Raw genomic sequence first — 19,764 nt, forward strand, 5'->3', positions numbered from 1 at the left:
AATGTGTGTGGCCTCCACCTGCCCGTGTGACCTCCCTACAACACCTGGGCATGCTCCTGAGGAGGTGGCACGGGCATGCTCCTAGACTAAAGCATCCAACTCCTGGGCAGTCTGTGGTGCAACGTGGCGTTGGTGGATGGAGCAAGACATGATATCCCTGATGTGCTCAATCAGAGGTCTGGGGAACGGGCGGGCCAATCCATAGCATCAATGCCTTCCTCTTGCAGGAACTGCTGACACACTCCAGCCATATGAGGTCTAGCACTGTCTTGCATTAGGAGGAACACAGGGAAAACTGCACCAGCATATGGTCTCACAAGGGGTTTGAGGATCTCATCTCAGTACCTAATGGCAGTCAGGCTACCTCTGGCAAGCACATAGAGGGCTGTGCGGCCCCCAAAGAAATCCTCCCCACACCATTACTGACCCACCGCCAAACTGGTCATGCTGGAGGATGTTGCAGGCAGCAGAACGTTCTCCACGGCGTCTGCAGACTGTCACATGCTCAGTGTGAACCTGCTTTCATCTGTGAAGAGCACAGGGTGCCAGTGGCGTATTTGCCAATCTTGGTGTTCTTTGGCAAATGCCAAACGTCCTGCACGTGTTGCGCTGTAAGGACAACCCCCACCTGTGGACGTCGGGCCCTCATGGAGTCTGCACATTTGTGGCCTGCTGGAGGTCATTTTGCATTGCACTGGCAGTGCTCCTCTTTGCACAAAGGCGGAAGTAGCAGTCCTGCTGCTGGGTTGTTGCCCTCCTACAGCCTCCTCCACGTCTCCTGATGTACTGGCCTGTCTCCTGGTAGTGCCTCCATACTCTGGACACTACGCTGACAGAAACACCAAACCTTCTTGCCACAGCTCGCATTGATGTGCCATCCTGGATGAGCTACGCTACCTGAGCCACTTATGTGGGTTGTAGACTCCGTCTCTCTAAAGCACCACCAGCATTCAAAAGTGACCAAAACATCAGCCAGGAAGCATAGGTACTGAGAAGTGGTCTGTGGTCACCACCTGCAGAACCACTCCTTCATTGGGAGTGTCTTGCTAATTGCCTATAATTTCCACCTTTTGTCTGTGCCATTGGCACAACAGCATGTGAAATTGATTGTCAATCAGTGTTGCTTCCTTAGTTGACAGTTGTGATTTCACAGAAGTGTGATTGACTTTGAGTTACATTGTGTTGTTTAAGTGTTCCCTTTATTTTTTGAGCAGTGTACATTCATCTGGCTGATGTGGTCTTATTTACCTTGTCGGCGGGCAGCTTTTAAAATGGACGAATAAAAGTTACTTTTTATGAAAGGTGAGTGCAAATGATATCTGTTCTATGCATTTTTGCTATGGCTTATATGCTTGTTTCTTCCATTGTGCACAACTTCTGGCTCTGGAGGTATACTTCGCAATCCCATTCCTTGCAGAGATTTTTATCATCACTTACCAGTGGTGTCATCTATTTCCTCTCTTGTACTCAGCTTAAAGAACACAGGGAAATATCAAAATTACCTGTACCAAAAATCTGGGCTAATTTGCATCAGAAATCCCCTAAAAAAACTAGTTTACTTGACTTGCACCACTTTTTTGTCATTAAAAGGATTGCAACTAATTTATTATTCAAATAGTCCACACAAACAGCAATAAATCAGCCAGATTTTAAACAGCATGAGTCACTATTAAAAATCTTGTGAATTCTTAGACTATCTGGTCTAGGACTCCATTGTCTAAGACAGTTATTGATTATTTCCCCCATTGTTGTCAGGTATCCAACAGGAAAGTCAATGCTCACATTGAACAGAGAGCTTCACTATGGGGGACATTTATCAATGTTTGCTTATGTATTCCTTTTTTTAGTTATTTTTTTCTTACTATTTTTTTTTGCTTATGTGCGACTCATTTATCAACTGCTTTCAGCCTGTTGATAAATTTCGTTCACTTAAGCACTTTTTCTTTTATTGCTTTGGTAGTGGCTTTTTCTGCTCCATGTCTGAGCTGGAGTAAATTTAGTAGGTTTTTTCATGTGATGCGACTTTTTTGCGACTTTCGCACTTGATAAATTTCTGACCACTGCAAGTCAAAAATCACTTTTTGCTTTGGTAAGCAAGATTTTTATTTTTTGCTTAGGACACTGAACATGCAAAAAGTCGCAGAAAAAGAGCGTAGTCGCACGCGCGACAATTTTAAGCAAAAAAAAAAAAATCCTACTAAATGCTTTGATAAATGTCCCCCTATGTGTTTCTGTTGTTTAGTGGTACTCCATTCTGCTATAGTATATGGTCACTGCACGTGTTTAAGACATAATACATAATCATATTTTGATGGCTATATGTGCCTATTTTGTAGTCTATGACTAAGAGCGCATACAGTGCTTGAAACGCGTAACTTGTATCCTCCTTGTCCTATGGATTAAAATCATTTTACCTGCACCGAGCTAGATCCATCTCTTTGTTCTTCTATTTTGTAGTCTGTATTAAAAGAGTTTAAAAAATACAAACGGCCACACTTTGATGAGGCTTATGACATAGTTTAATCTATAAAACAATATAATTCAAACAGTGCCAAAGGCTTGTCAAAACTCCATCCTTTTCATTTTATGTACCATTGTTCCTACCCTGGCAAAGCCTCGTCACAGTAAAATGTTCCACAAAAGTGTCCCTTTCTTTTGTACGAAATTCTTATGCATTCCCCAAGTCAACATTTCTTGATAGAAGGAAAAAAGAAGAAAACCATTTATAGGGTCACCATTTCACAGCAGGAGATGCAGGTAAGAGAGAAAACTGCATTAAAAGGGACAGCCAAACAGCTTATAAAAGGGAATTTTTCATTAAAAATATTCTGATAAATTTGAATTACATTACTGTATGTTTATGATCTAAGAATTACAATCATGACTTGAACAAAGGGAGCAGACGAGGCTGATATTTATGGATGCTTCTAAATCCTGACATGTCCGTTTTGGTAAACAGTACTCTTTCCTATAAAATGACAGCTCTAGAGGATCTTTTCTTATAGTATATAATGATGATGAATAATGTTTGAAGTGTAGTTATTTTCCTTGTCAGTGACTCCCTACACAGTGTTCTACTGCCCAATCAATGCTGGTAATGGTAGAAGAGTGGGGGTCAGATCCTATTGACTAGGAGAATAAAAATGGGTATGGGTTGGGTATTATAAATTTGTATCCTTGTGATAATATGTCTTATTTCATATGTCTTGTGTTTTGTACTTAAAATAAAAAAATAAAATAAGAAGCAGCAAAAATAAATAAATACAAAAAAAGCTATATACTTTGTTTCAATTCCATAATTTTCAATACTTCTGTTCACTGTCGGTAAAGATGACCCTTATTACATCCAGAGGCTGAAAACTTGTACGGACATAATTAGTTCAAAAGGGAGACTCTGACTTGTGAAATAATTGTTATGTGTGACTTCTGTCACCTAAAGAGCAAGGTACTGTTAGTACCATAAACCTCTTGCTTGACAGTTAGTTAAAAGGTATCAGTGTAGCAATTCAACTCACACTGATGGATATGCCTAGATACTGTAGCAAACTCATGGACTCTACACTCAAACCCTTCATGACCTAGCAAATTTGGATTTCTGGCTCATGTTTTTTCCTCCTCTTCTTCTAAGACCCATAACTTTTTTACTTTTCCACTGACAAAGTTGTATTAGGGCTTATTTCTTGTGGGATAAGTTGTTCTTTCCATTGACACACTTTATTTTATCATATAATGTATTACAAAGCCAGAAAATAATTATATATTGGGCAAAATTTTCGGAGTTCACAATACGATACAACTGACATGCTATCTTTATTTTGTGGGTCAGTACGATTCCAATTATATCAAAATTGAATAATTTATGTTTCATTTTATGGTTAAAAAAATTTGAAAAGTAATGTAATCTGGAATGTAATAATTTAGTAGTTTGGACAATTACGCATGTGGAAATACCAAATATGTGTATTTTTTTCCAGTATTTTATTTAAAAATGGAAAAAAGGGGGGATTTTTTAAACACATTTTTTGGCTATTACATTACACTCATTCATGAAATCAGCCTTCCACAATCACAGAGCCAGGGAAGACACCGAGGACTAGGTAAGGCCTCGGGCTTCCCTAGCATCCCATCAAGGGGAGATATGGGACCACTAAACACCAGGGAATAGTGGCATTTAATGTTTAATGATGGACTTTGGAGAGATCTAGAATGTTTTTCATTACCAGCAGATGTCAGCTGCTGATAGAAGCACGCCCACGTGATGTCCGCTCACTCAACCCATGATGCACATGTATGCCATGAGTCAGGAAGGGGCTAATGTAAACAATAATGTTCACTTTTACAGACAGCAGGCAGAGATCTTGAAAATGGTCAAGAACTGAAACAAAGAATTTCTGAAGGTTGCATGTTAACTATTGCAGTGGGAAGGATTAGTCTCACTAAAATTCAAAAGACCTAATCTGTGAGCAGATCCAATGTCCAGTCTATAGCATAAATTAGAGTTCAAGCTGTGGAGTTCTGATTCGTATTATCTCCAAAATCCACTTTAGATTTTACAAACATATTGATATATTTACATTGATTAAAGGTTATGTATCATTAGAAAATGAAACATTATTTAGATTGCAGTCTTATAAATAGGTTTTAAAAGTGCGGGTATTTTAAAGTGAGTACCTATATTAAAAAAAAACATTGTGAAGAATCATTAAAAAGCCATAGAGAAAAATTTTGAATAGGTAAAAAACAGATAAAAGCCACAAAAGTAGAGACAGAAAGACTCATTGACAAGGAGAGTAAAACTAACCCTAAAATGTTATTTAACTATATAAATGGCAAAAAGGTTAAAAATTAAAGTGTTGACCCTTTACAAAATGATGAGGAAGAAATTATAGACGGGGATCAGGAAAAAGCAAATATATTAAGCACATTCTTCTCCACTGTATTCATAGAGGAAAATGAAATGCCAGGTGAAATACAGCAAGGTAAGATAAACTCCCCAGTACAGGTCTAACCCAGGAAGATGTACAGTGCCACATACAAAAAAAATCAAAATAGACAACTTACCAGCTCCAGATGGCATTCACCCCCGTGATCTAAGGGGGTTAGGTAATGTAATAGACAGACCCCCTATTTCTAATATTCAATGACTATATATAGTGACAGGGATGATTCCCCAGGACTGGTGCATAGTGGTGCCAATATTTAAAAAGGGGTCAGAAAGTGTACCGGGAATTATAGGCCTGTTAGTTTAACCTCAATTGTATGTAAATTGTTTGAGGGTTTTCTAAGAGATGCTATTTTGGAGTAGTAAAATAAATGTATAACTCCATATCAGCATGGGTTTATGAGGGATTGGTCCTGTCAAACTAACCTGATCAGCTTTCATGAGGTGGTGAGCTCCAGACTGGACCAGGGGAAAATCGCTAGATGTCATATATCTGGATTTTTCCAAATCATTTGATACGGTGCCACAGCATAAAATGAGAAAGATTGGCTGGGGGAAAATATGTGCAAGTGGGTAAGTAACTGGCTCAGTGATAGGAATCAAAGGGTGGATATTAATGGTACTTATTCTGACTGGGTGACTGTTACTAGTGGGGTACCACAGGGGTCAGTTTTGGGTCCTATTCTATATAATATATTTATTAATGACCTTGTCGAGGGATTGTATAGTAAAGTAGCAATCTTTGCAGATGATACTAAACTCTGTAAAGTGGTTAACACAATAGAGGACAGTGCACTGTTACAAATGGATCTGGATTGGTGGTAGGCTTGGGCTGGGAAGTGGCCGATGAGGTTTAACACTGATAAATGAAAGGTCAAACTTGTACAATATGAAAAATAAATAAAACAGACAAAAGCGCAAAAGACATGTGCCGTTACTCCGATGGTACAGAGATAAATGGAAGCAACAGTAAGGATAACCGCTCACCTGAGGGCGTTATGCTTAGAGCACAACACCTATTGAAGCTTGTAACCCAATGATAGGGTAAGAAGTCGGGAAGCAGCCTGGATCCTGCCCGTCTCTGTGTAGCACAGTAGCGGTAGGGGAAATCACGTTTAGAACTGCAAGATTTGCAGAGGAAAAAAGCTTGGACCCTCCTGGTGCTCACCCGATAAATGAAGAAGCCGTGAAGGACAGTAAATAAAATATTCACATTACTTTAATCAGCGCTAGAGACTACGCGTTTCAAGGGGTGGGACCCCCTCTTCGTCAGGTCACCCTGACGAAGAGGGGGTCCCACCCCTTGAAACGCGTAGTCTCTAGCGCTGATTAAAGTAATGTGAATATTTTATCTACTGTCCTTCACGGCTTCTTCATTTATCAGGTGAGCGCCAGGAGGGTCCAAGCTTTTTTCCTCTGCAAATCTTGCAGTTCTAAATGTGATAAATGAAAGGTAATACACATGGGGAGGAAAAATTCAGGCTGGGATTATGTATTAACTGGTAAAACACTTGGGACGACTGACATGGAAAAGGACTTAGGAGTCTTAGTTAACAGTAAATTTAGCTGTAGGGACCAGTGGTGGGCAGCTGCTGCCAAGGCAAATAAAATCATGGGATGCATACATAGTTGTATAGATGCCCACGACACGGAAATAATTCTACAACTGTACAAATCACCAGTCAGACCACTCATGGAATACTGTGTACAGTACTTGGCATCAGTGTACAAGAAAAATATAGTGGTGCTGGAGAGGGTTCAAAGAAGGGCAACCAGAGTAATATGGGGAATGGGAGGACTACAGTACCCAGACAGATTATCAAAATTAGGGTTATTTAGTTTAGAAAAAAGGCGGCTTAGGGGCGACCTAATAACTATGTATAAATATATCATGGGACAGTACAAAGTGAGACCATTGAACTCTCTTCCGGAGGAGGTGGTCATGGTGAACTCGGTAAAGGAGTTCAAAAGGGGCCTGGATGCATTTTTGGAGAGTAATAACATTACAGGTTATAGATACTAGATTTAAAGGGATAGAATGTTGATTTAGGGATTTATCCGGATTGCCCCATTTTGAGTCAGGAAGGAATTTTTACCTCTAAGATGAGGTTTTTTTTTGTCTTCCTCTGGATCAACTCAGAAGGGACTCATTAGGGATATAGGTTGAATTTGATGGACTCTGGTCTATGTTTTACTTCTTTTTCTAGTGACTGGAACAGACACAGTAGCCCCACACCTTCTGCATTTATAATTCAAGAGCAGGAAATTTACAGCTGGAGGACGAGATATAAAGAATGGCAACATTACACTCATAGATATGTTGCTGCATGCTGCCACTCCCTGGTCTCAGGTCTTGTCTACTAGAACTGTACAAAGCTGGATTTGTAACATGTTTGGGCTCTATAATCAGCTTCCCAATATACATGTCTAATGTGGCCATAGCCTTTTATTAGCCAGGTATATGCCAAGAGTGTCCTCATAGCATACATTTGGCTGTATAAGTCAATAAACTTTTGCTTTAACTGTATTGACAAGTGAAGTCGACTTTCTATATTACTTTTAATGGGAGTCCACAGCAGTTATTAAAGTCTAATGTATGCATTTAACGGACTATTTTAACCTCTTAAGGACCAAGACCATTTTCTCCTTAAGGACCAAAGCATTTCTTGCATGTGTGACCACTGTCACTTTAAGCATTAATAACTCTGGGATGCTTTTACTTATGAGTTTGATTCAAAGAGTGTTTTTTCATGACATATTCTACTTTAACATAGTGGTAATGTTTTGTCTATACTTGCATCATTTCTTAGTCAAAAATTCCAAAATGTCATGAAAAATTTGAAAATTTTGCATTTTTCTAACTTTGAAGCTCTCTGCTTGTAAGGATTTGCAAGGAATATAGACATACCAAATGAATTATATATTGATTCACATAAACAATATGTCTACTTTATGTTAGCATCATAAAGTTGACATGTTTTTACTTTTGGAAGACATCAGAGGGCTACAAAGTTCAGCAGCCATTTTCAACAAAATTTTCAAAATCGGAAATTTTCAGGGACTTGTTCAGTTTTGAAGTGGATTTGAAGGGACTTTATATTAAAAAAAAACACATAACTGACCCCATTATAAAAACTGCACTCCTCAAAGTATACAAAATGACATGCAGAAAGTTTGTTAACCCTTTAGGTGTTTCGCAAGAATAGCAGCAAAATGAAGGAAAACATTAAAAATCATTTTTTACACTAACATGTTCTTGTAGATTCATTTTTTTTTTTTACAAGGGGTAAAAGGAGAAAAAGCCCCCCAAAATGTGTAACCCAATTTCTCTCGAGTAAGGAAATATCTCATATGTGCTCTGTGGGTGCACTAGAGGGTTCAAAAGTGAAGGAGCGACAATGGGATTTTGGAGAGTGAGTTTTTCTGAAATGGTTTTTGGGGGGCATGTCACATTTAGGAAGCCCCTATGGTGCCAGAACAGTAACAAAAAAACAACAAGGCATACTATTTTGGAAACTACACCCCTCAAGGAACATAATAAGGGGTATAGTGAGCCTTAGTATCCCACAAGTGTTTGTCGACTTTTCGTTAAAGTTAGATGTGTATATTCATTTTTCACTATAATGCTGTTTTTTCCCCAAGTTTTACATTTTTACAAGGGGTACTAGGAGAAAATGCCCCCCAAAATTTGTAAACCCAAGTGCACTGTGGGCGCACTACAATGCTCAGAATAGAAGGAGTCACATTTGGTTTTGGAAAGCTAATTTTGCGGATATAGTTTTTGTCGCATGTCGCATTTAGGAAGCCCCTATGGTGCCAGAATAGCAAAATAAAAAAACAACACATGGCACACTATTTTGGAAACTACACCCCTCAAGGAACGTAACAAGTGGTACAGTGAGCCTTAACACCCCACAAGTGTTTGACACATTTCTGCTAAAGTTGTACATGAAAATGAAAAATCTGATTTTTTTAACCAAAATGCTGGTGTTACCCCAAAGTTTTCATTTACACAGGGGAAATAGGAGAAAAAGCCTCCTAAAATTTGTAACCCCATTTCTTCTGAATATGGAAATACCCCATATGTGGATGTAAAGTGCTCTGCGGGCGAACTACATTGCTCAGAAGAGAAGGAGCGCCATTGAGCTTTTTGAGAGAGAATTTAGTTGGAATAGAAGTCGGGGGCCATGTGCGTTTACAAAGCCCCCGTGGTGCAAGAACAGTGGACCCCCCCCACATGTGACCCCATTTTGGAAACTACACCCCTCACAGAATTTAATAAGGAGTGCAGTGAGCATTTACACCCCACTGGTATTTCGCAGATCTTTGGAACAGTGGGCTGTGCAAATGAAAAATAAAATTTTTAATTTTCACGGACCACAGTTACACTGTCAGACACCTGTGGGGTGTAAATGCTCACTGCACCCCTTATTACATTACATGAGGGTAGTAGTTTTCAAAATGGGGTCACATGTGGGGGGGGGTTCACTGTTCTGGCACTATGCGGGCTTTGTAAACACACATGGCCTTCAATTTCAGACATATTCTCTCTCCAAAAGCCCAATGGCGCTCTTTCTGTTCTGAGCATTGTAGTTTGTCCCGCAGAGTACTTTACATCCACATATGTGGTATTTCCATGAAGCTACAAATTTTGGGGGGCTTTTTCCAATTTTCCCTTGTGAAAATGACACCATTTTAGTGAAAAAACATGTTTTTCTTTATTTTCACATCCAACGTTAACGTAAAATCGTCAAACACCTGTGGGGTGTTAAGGCGCATTATACCCCTTGTTACGTTCCATGAGGGGTGTAGTTTCCAAAATGGGGTCACATGTAAATATTTATTGTTTAGTGTTTATGTCTCAAATGTACATGGTGCGCTCTCACTTCTGAGCCATGTTGTGTGCCCGAGGAACAATTTGCATTCACATATGGGGTATTTCCATACTCCGGAGAAATTGTGTTACAAATTTTGGGGGTCTTTTTTTCCTTTTACTGCTTGTGAAAACTAAAAGTATGGGGCAACACCAGCATGTTAGTGTAGACTGGTGTAGACCCTAATTTTACCTTTTCATAAGGGGTAAAAAGAGAAAAGGGGTGTGGTGGGCTGTGTAAGGGTGTGTATATGTAGTGTTTTATTTTGTGTAGTGTGGTGTAGTGCTATTAGGGTACATTAACACGGACAGGGGTTTACAGTGAGTTTCGTGCTGGGAGTTTGAGCTGCGGCAGAAAATTTGTTGCATCTTGCAGCAGAAAACTCGCTGTAAACCCCTGCCCGTGTCAATGTACCCTGTACATTCACATGGGAGGGAAAACCTTCAGCTGTTGCAAAACTACAACTCCCAGCATGCACTGACAGACCATACATGCTGGGAGTTGTAGCTACGCAACAGCTGGAGGCACATTGGTTGCAAAACACAGAATTTGTTACTTAACTCAGTGAGTCACAACCAGTGTGCCTCCAGCTGTTGCAAAACTACAACTCCCAGCATGTATGGCCTATCAATGCATGCTGAGAGTTGTAGTTTGCAACAGCTAGAGGCACACAGGTTGCGAAACACTGAGTTAACTAACAAACTCAGTGTTTCGCAACCAGTGTGCCTTCAGTTGTTGCAAAACTACAACTACAGCGGAAGGGCATTCTGGGACTTGTAACTATGCAACAGTTGGAGGCACACTACTGCAACTCCCAGCATGCCCTTTGGTAGTTTGTGCATGCTGGGGGTTGTAGTTATTCAATTGCTGGAGGCACACTTTTTCACAGAAAAAATGTGCCTCCAGCTGTTACATAGCTACAACCACCAACAAATTACCAAAAGTCATGCTGGAAGTTGTAGTAGTGCCTTCTGCTGTTGCATATCAACAACTCCCAGCATGCCCTTTTGTGCATGCTTGGAGTTGTTATTAAGCAACAGAAAAAGGCCAGCCTTACCTCCTGCTGCTGCTCTGCCGGATCCTGCCTGCCGCCGCCTTGTCTCCACTCCGGGTATTCACACTCTAGGTATTCACTCCCGGCACCTGCTGTCGCCCTCCGGAATAGGGGCGGAGCGGGTGTCGTTAGGGACACCCCCACAGCAGGAGTCCTGATTCGTCGTCCGTAACGGCCAACAAATCAGGACGATTATAGGGTGATAGATGCCGTGTCGGAACGGGGTCCCGATTGACCCGGAATCGCTGATCTGACTTGGACCCCCCCCCCCCAGTGGTTTGCACGGGGTGCCTGCTGAATGATTTCAGCAGGCATCCAGGTCCGGTCCCTACTCGGCGAGCGGCAGGGACCGGAATTCCCACGGGCGTACAGGTACGCCCTGTGTCCTTAACTACCAGAACGTCAGGGTGTACCTGTATGCCCAGTGTCCTTAACGGGTTAATCTGTCCAGCCAAAAATACTCCCTATGTATTGTAAACTTCATCTTAGTCTACTGACTCTTAAATTACCATTATCTGTTACTCATTGCAACTGTTAAAACACACTTTGCTGCTGGAGACAATACAGGGAAAATAAAAGTGTATGCCTCTTATGTGGTAGACCTAAAATAAAAAATTTAAAAAAAAATGGCAACATAAAAATTTTAAAAAAGAAATCTACAAACATATTCTTCTTCTTCTACATTTAAAGGGGTACTCCGCCACTAGACATCTTATCCTGGGGATCCCATCGCTGGGGACCCCTGCAATCTCTCCTGCAGCACCCCTGTTTCTCAGCTGCACAGAGTGAGGATCGCTCTGTGGCTGATGACGGACGATGCAGGGGATGGAGTATTGTGCCGTCACAAGGGGGCGGAGCCATGACATCACAATACTGTCCCCTGCATCACCCGTCATCAGCCACAGAGCGATCCTCTCAGCTGCACAGAGCGAAACGGGGGGTGCTGCAGGAAAGATCGTGGGGGTCCCCAGCGGTGGGATCCCCACGATCAGACATCTTATCCCCTATCCTTTAAATAGGTGATAAGATGTTTAAGGGCAGAGTACCCCTTTAAAAATGAAATAAATGATACATTCCTTTTAAACCCTTAACGACAATGGACGTAAATGTACGTCATGGTGACGTTGTACTTAATGCACCATGACGTACATTTATGCGCCGCCATGCACGGCAGGTCCCGGCTACTATCAGCAGCCAGGGACCCGCAGGTAATGTCGGACATCCCCGATCGTGCGGATGACCGCCATTAACCCCTCAGATGCCGTGATCTGTATTGATCACGGCATCTGAGGGGTTAATGGCGGACATCCATCTGCCGCGGGGATCCGATCATCCAGCATGGTGGCCGGAGGTCCCCTCAACTTGCTCCGGCCATCTCTCATGGTCTTCTGCGCTGGTCTGAGATCGAGCAGACCAGAGCAGAAGATCACCGAGAATACTGATCAGTGCTATGTCCTATACATAGCACTGAACAGTATTAGCAATCAAATGACTGCTATGAATAGTCCCCTATGGGGACATAAAAAGTGTAAAAAAATTTAAAATAAAGAAGTAAAAAAATTTGAAAATCCCCTCCCCCAATAAAAAAGTAAAACGTCAGTTTTTCCCATTTTCCCCCCAAAAAGCATTAAAAAAATAATTAATACACATATTTGGTTTCGCCGCGTGCGTAAAAGTCTGAACTATTAAAACATATTGTTAATTATCCCGTACGGTGAACGGCGTAAATGTAAAAACATTTTTAAAAGTCCAAAAGTTTTCTGTCACATTTTATTAAAAAAAAAATTAATAAAAAGTAAAACCTAAGCAAAAGTGGTACTGATAAAAACTACAGATCATGACGCAAAAAATGAGCCCTCATATCGCCCCATAAACAGAAAAATTTGAAAGGTTTAGGTGGTCAAAATAGGGCAATTTCAAACATACAAATTTTGTTAAAATGGTTTGAGATTTTTTTCTACCGGTACAATTATAGAAAAGCATATAACATGGGCATCATTTTAATTGTATTGACCCACAGAATAAAGAAAACATGTCATTTTTACCGGAAAGTGTACAGCGTGAAAACAAAACCTTCCAAAATTTGCTAAATTGCGGTTTTCTTTTCAATTTTCCAACATAAATAATATTTGTTTGGTTGCGCCGTACATTTTATGGTAAAATAAGTGATGTAATTACAAAGTACAATTGGTGACACAAAAAACAAGCCCTCATATGGGTCTGTGGATGGAAATATAAGAGAGTTATGATTTTTAGAAGGCGAGGAGGAAAAAACAAAAATGCAAAAATAAAATTGGTCTGGTCCTTAAGGCCAAAATGGGCCTGGTCATTAAGGGGTTAATGTTATCATGAGATAGACATAAAACTGGAAAGCCCCTTGAGGTGAACAAGGCCTGTTGTCATAATTTTTATTTGTGTTCAAAGTAATTTTTATACATCACAATGGAATTTATCAATGCTTACACTGGAAAGTGGGTGTAAAAAAGTTGCAAAGTTTTGCGCAACGCTATCGATTTTTGCACGGAACAAAGAAAAAGTTGCTATTTATAAGCTAAATGGGGAGAACAAAGAAAAAGTTGCTATTTTTTAGCTAAATGGGGCCTGCGCAAAAATGTGCTAATATTTTTACGCAGAACTGGAATGCAAGCCTTTATAAGCTAAACCCTATGTGAGAGAGCATGTGTGTCGGAGCACATGCACAGAAATAGTTAATATAGCATACATTAATACATTGAAGAGATATGCGGAGACAAAAAGAACAGACAGGGAAAGGCGCTGCCTAGTGCCGTTACCAGTGGTAGGAGGGGATTAAATCACTGCTACTGATTCCCTACATACCTGATGATGTTGGGCTCAGAGCTCAACATCCATGATCGCATGAAGTTGATGTGCGGGGCTGCCTCCACCTGTGGAGGGTGGCTGAAAGATGCTTGTATTCTTGCCAGTAGTGGCCGGGCAGAGAGAGTGAAAATCTCTGAATGAAGCAACCGGCTTTTCACTCTCTCTGCCCGGCGTCTACTAGCAAGAATACAAGCATAAATACATTGAACACATAGATGAAAATAATACAGACCATGCCCCTATATTAACTGGCATATTGCTTTTTAGCTGCAGCATTTGTCCACCCAAGTATAACTGCAAAAAAAAAAGCAAAGCAGCTCATTACACCACCTTCACAGACCTTTACAGGTAGCATTCCCTAAAATCAGCTTTAGATCCAGTTACGGACTCTCAGAAACTGATTGGGATTTTATGCCAAGCCAGAATTCTCCTTGGCCTTTTTTGAATCTCCATACACTGGAAGCGGTGCTCATCCCTAAGGAGAATACTTACCCCTTTATTATATATATATACACACACAGTGGGTATATATATATATATATATATATATATATATATATATATACACAAACACACACACATATATGTAAACATGTTTTAGGGGCCCATGCACACATTTTGCAGTCTGTGAGCATGGTAGAATAAAAAATATACAGAATAAAGTAAAGAAAATTAAAATAAAAGCAGTATAATTATGAAGACAGATAATTAATATGTTAAATACGGGAATTCCATTTTTGGTTAAAGTGACCCTGAACAGTGGCATTTTAGGTGTAGTATTGGAATTGCCAAAATATTGAAGTTTGTTCATCATCTGCACACTAATGTTTTAATCAACACAAAACTAAAAGGCTCCACCAGCACAGCTACGGCAGTTCCTCAAGTTGAAAGTAAATTTTGCAGCTTCATTTGAGTGAGGACAGATTTGCAGTGCTTCCATTTCTTCTACCTGAAAAGATTTTAAATAAAGAGTTTGTGTTCACGTCATAAAGTCCTATGTCTAGAAGATGCAGGAAAGTATGTTTCCATATTATTGTTTCAAGAAAAAGGGAGGGGTGCTGGAACAAGATGCTGGAGGAGTAATAATAATTAAAAAAAAACTCTTCACTACTGTGCTTTCTGTGGTAGAAGGTGACAGGAGAGGAAATGACTTTGTAGAATACAACCAAAATAGAGCTATACATGACAAAGAGACGTTGAAAACAAAGCTGAACGCGATACCGGATTAAAATTCTGAGCAGTTTATGAAATAAGAGTAATATGCAATAAATTTGAAATAAATGAAATCTCAAAGTTTCCTTTGCTCCCACCATGCTACAATACATCCATAAAACAATGTCACATCATTATGTGCCTCCTACGGTGAAGAGCCAAATGATCTGAGCGGGAAAAGGTTCGGTCACAGTCCGAACAAATAAAAGGCTTAATGCCTGTATGTTTGCGAAAATGTCGAGTCAACTCGTCTGATCTGGCGAATTTCCACGTACAACCTTCCCATGTACATTTATACGGCTTTTCTCCTAAGAAGAAATAAAAATAGTAGAATGGGTTATGTCCAATTAAGTGCAATTAGAGACAAAAAGTAAAAAAAAAAAGTACAAAAGAATTGCCTCTCCTCAGTGACTAGAGCCCTCCTGTGACTACTGTGTGAGGTGGGTGCAGGAGTCCCGATTGGACTCCTGTGTGATTAGGTGTGAGGGGAAATTAGCCAGCCAGTGACTGCTGGATAGGAGCCCTAGGGGCCTCTCAAGCCAGTAATGGAGGCCTACCTTGAGTATAGGGTAATTTTTGTTTTTATGTTGAGCATTTAGTCTTTAGTCAAGTTGTGTGAACTCTAAGAGTATGTTCACACAATGGAATTTCTGTGTGGAATTGAGTCCCATTGATATCACAACAACATTTCAGCAGAAGCACCTGCTTTCGATTCCAGAGTCTGCACGGAAATGCATTGCAGTCTATGAGATTGCGCATTTCCAAGCAGTCCCAGCGCCTGCATGTTCTGCTGACGCTTCTCTATTGGGGGGGGGGGGGGAATGTCCGCACGGAAATTTTCTGTGCAGACATTCTCCAGTGTGAACATAGCTAAGGGGATATTCCAAGTTACTTATCCCCTTCCACAGGATAAGTGAGAAGTGTCCGATTGTGGCCCGCTGGGACCTCAGCGATCTCTAGGACGGCACCTGAGGTCTCTATGGCAGCTGCTAAAGGTAGCCGAGCCTTATACTCAGCTATCTTCAGCAGCTCCATAGACAATGAATGTGTGACCCAAGGACCCATTGAGGGAGATTGCAGGGGTTCCAGCAGTCTGATCCCCATAATCTGACATGTATACTGTGGAAGAGGATAAGTCATTTTAACTTTGAATATCTCTTTAACAAAGGTCTAGTATATAATTAACATGCATGCATTTTTCCAACAATTGAATATTACCACTAAAGGCAGAGTAGGATTAAAACACAAAACCTTTTTCAAAAGAGTTTACAAAATACATAATCATATGTTTTGTTAATAACGTCTATTAAGCATAAATAAAGAATAATACATATTTAGTACAGTTATTGTACTTATTTGCATTTTAATTGGACTTTTGAAGAAAGGAGTCCAGTAATGTATCACAATGTGCACGTAATAAAGTGATCTAAAGGTATGTTCAGTTTTTTTTCCATTGCAGATCTGTCATGACAGAAATCCAAGGTGTTTCTCCAGACTACTCAGTAGTTTGAAGAAACACCATGACTGTGTGAAACGGCTGTTATTATGGTTCCACTTGTGTGGCATCCAGGCCCTAACCTGTCTGATGTTTTAACCGCACAAAGAATAAACAAAAACTTGTGCACAGTAGCTAGTGAGTGCCTCATCACTCTACCATATGCTATTAATCTACAGGTTACTTCCTGATGTGGATTTAGAGGCCAAGAGAGACATTTCACTTAACACCCTAAGGACATAGGATGTAAATGTATGTCATGGAGGTCCTAGCACACCAGAACGTATATTTACATAGTTAGTTAGTACGGTCGAAAAAAGACATATGTCCATCAAGTTCAACCAGGGAATTAAGGGGTAGGGGTGTGGCGCGATATTGGGGAAGGGATGGGATTTTATATTTCTTCATAAGCATTAATGTTATTTTGTTCCATAAATGTATCTAATCCTGTTTTAAAGCTGTTAATTGTTCCTACTGTGACCAGTTCCTGAGGTAGACCGTTCCATAAATTCACAGTCCTCACGGTAAAGAAGGCGTGTCGCCCCTTGAGACTAAACTTTTTCTTCTCCAGACGGAGGGAGTGTCCCCTCGTCCTTTGGGGGGGTTTAACCTGGAACAGTTTTTCTCCATATTTTTTGTATGGGCCATTAATATACTTATATACGTTTATCATATCCCCCCTTAAACGTCTCTTCTCAAGACTAAACAATTGTAACTCCTTTAATCGCTCCTCATAGCTAAGATGTTCCATGCCCCATATTAGAAACTGCATTTTCTAACTCCATTTTGGAAACTGCACCCCTCAAGGAACGTAACAAGGGGTCCGCTGAACCTTAACACCACACAGGTGTTAAATCCTATGTATGAAGCAAGCACAGGAGCTGTGCCTCACTTCATGCACGGCAAGTCCCTGCTATCAGCAGCCAGGGACCCATCGGTATGGGCACTGATTTCCCCCAATACCCCTCAGATGTTGTTATCAATACTGATCATGGTATCTGCAACAATTGTAACGGGCTGATCTGATTGCTCATGGCACGACTGCGGAGATACAATTATGCATGATGGCGGGCGGAGGTCTCCTCCCCTGTTTCTTCCGCTCCCCTGGGGTCTTGTTCTCTTGTCTGGATTCTAGCAGACCACCAGAGAAAAAGATCCCCGATGACACTGATCAGTGCTATGCATATGCATAGCACTGAATAGTGTTAACAATCTGATGATTGCTATAAATAGTCCCTTATGGGGCCATAGAAAGTGAAAAATAAATGTAATAAAAGGAAAAAAAGAAGGAAAAAGCCCCTCCCCCAATAAAAAAATAAAATCGACCGTTTTTCACATTATTGGCTAAAAAGTGTAAAAAAATAATAAAACATATTTGGTAACGGCACGTGCGTAAATGTCCGAACCATCAACCATCAACAACTATAATGTTAATGATCCCGTACAATGATTTTGTGTCACACAACATTCCAATTATTTTCATCAAATTTTCATCATTTCTTGCATTCTTTCTTGGTGAAAAATCCCCTAATTTCATGAAAATGTTGCATTTTTCTTACTTTGAAACTCTCTGCTTGTAAGGAAAATGGATATTCCAAATAAATTATATATTGATTAACATATAAAATATGTCTACTTTATATTTGCATCATAAAGTTGACATGTTTTTACTTTTGGAAGACATCAGAGGGCTTAAAATTTCAGCAGCAATTTTCCAATTTTTCACAAAATTTTCAAAATCGGAATTTTTCAGGGACCAGTTCATTTTTTAAGTGGATTTGAGGGGTCTTCATATTAGAAATACCTCATTATAAATACTGCACCCCCCAAGTATTCAAAATGACATTCAGAAAGTGTGTTAACCCTTTAGGTGTTTCACAGGAATAGACGCAAGGTAAAGGAGAAAATTCAAAATCTTCATTTATTACACTCGCATGTTCTTGTAGACCAAGTTTTTTAAATGTTACAAGAGGTAAAAGGAGAAAAAGCCCCCCAAAATTTGTAACCCAATTTCTCTCGAGTAAGGAAATACCTCATATGTGTATGTCAAGTGCTCTGGGATTTTGGAGAGTGAGTTTTTCCGAAATGGCTTTTTGGGGGCATGTCCCATTTAGGAAGCCCCTATGGTGCCAGAACAGCAAAAAAAACAACAACATGGCATATCATTTTGGAAACTGCACCCCTCAAGGAACGTAACAAGGGGTCCGCTGAACCTTAACACCACACAGGTGTTTGACGACTTTTTGTTAAAGTTGGATGTGTATATTCATTTTTTTACTAAAATGCTGGTTTTCCCCAAATTTTTTTATTTTTACAAGGGGTTATAGGAGAAAATGCCCCCCAAAATGTGTAACCCCATCTCTTCTGAGAATGGAAATACCCCATGTGTGGACGTCAAGTGCACTGAGGGTGCACTACAATGCTCGGAAGAGAAGAAGTCACATTTGGCTTTTGGAAAGCAAATTGTGCTGAAATGGTTTTTGGGGGGCATGTCGCATTTAGTAAGCCCCTATGATGCCAGAACAGCAAAAAAAATTAAATAAAACATGGCATACTATTTTGGAAACTACACCCCTCAAGGAACGTAACAAGTGGTACAGTGAGCCTTAACACCCCACAGGTGCTTGACAAATTTCCGCTAAAGTTGGACGAGAAAATGAAAAATTCGATTTTTTTCACAAAAATGCTGGTTTTACCCCAAATTTTTCATTTTCACAAGGGATAATTGGAGAAAAAGCCTCCCAAAATTTGTAACCCCATTTCTGAGTATGGAAATACCTCATATATGAATGTAAAGGGTTCTGAGGTCGAACTACAATGAGAAGGAGCACCATTGAGCTTTCGGTGAGAGAATTTGGTTGGAATAGAAGTGGGAGGCTATGTGCGTTTACAAAGCCCCCCGTGGTCCAGAACAGTGGACCCCCCCACATGTGACCCTATTTTGGAAACTACACCCCTCACAGAATTAAATAAGGGGTGCAGTGAACATTTACACCCCACTGGCATTTGACAGACCTTTGGAACAGTGGGCTGTGCAAATGAAAAATTTTATTTAAAATTTTCTCGGACCACTGTTCCAAAAATCTGTCAGACACCTGTGGGGTGTAAATGCTCACTGTACCCCTTATTACAATACGTGAGGGGTGTCGTTTCCAAAATGGGGTCACATGTGGGGGGGGTCCACTGTTCTGCCACTATGGGGGCTTTGTAAACTCACATGGTCTTCAATTTCGGACACATTCTCTCTCCAGAAGCCCAATGGCGCTCCTTCTCTTCTGTGCATTGTAGTTCGCCCGCAGAGCACTAAAGTAAACATCCATATATGTGGTATATTCTTACTCAGAGG

General features: G+C 40.4%; 1 protein-coding gene across 10 annotated transcripts in view; it reads right to left on the bottom strand.

Moving 5' to 3' along the window:
* The window catches only part of KLF8 (KLF transcription factor 8), a 458,675-nt gene that overhangs the window by 51,635 nt on the left and 387,276 nt on the right, over positions 1-19,764 (bottom strand). For 4 of the 10 annotated variants that reach the window (XM_056539896.1, XM_056539897.1, XM_056539899.1 and 1 more), the window contains exon 6: positions 11,909-15,231. The exons of 5 other annotated variants lie outside the window; for them this stretch is intronic. In XM_056539896.1, the coding sequence (XP_056395871.1) occupies positions 15,050-15,231 (182 nt within the window). In that variant the 3' untranslated portion in view covers positions 11,909-15,049. Of the gene's footprint in view, positions 1-11,908; positions 15,232-19,764 lie in introns of those variants that run through there. One more of the 10 variants, XM_056539900.1, reaches the window with a different exon arrangement.

This window comes from Hyla sarda, chromosome 9, assembly GCF_029499605.1.
Source record: "Hyla sarda isolate aHylSar1 chromosome 9, aHylSar1.hap1, whole genome shotgun sequence".
Taxonomy (NCBI): domain Eukaryota; kingdom Metazoa; phylum Chordata; class Amphibia; order Anura; family Hylidae; genus Hyla; species Hyla sarda.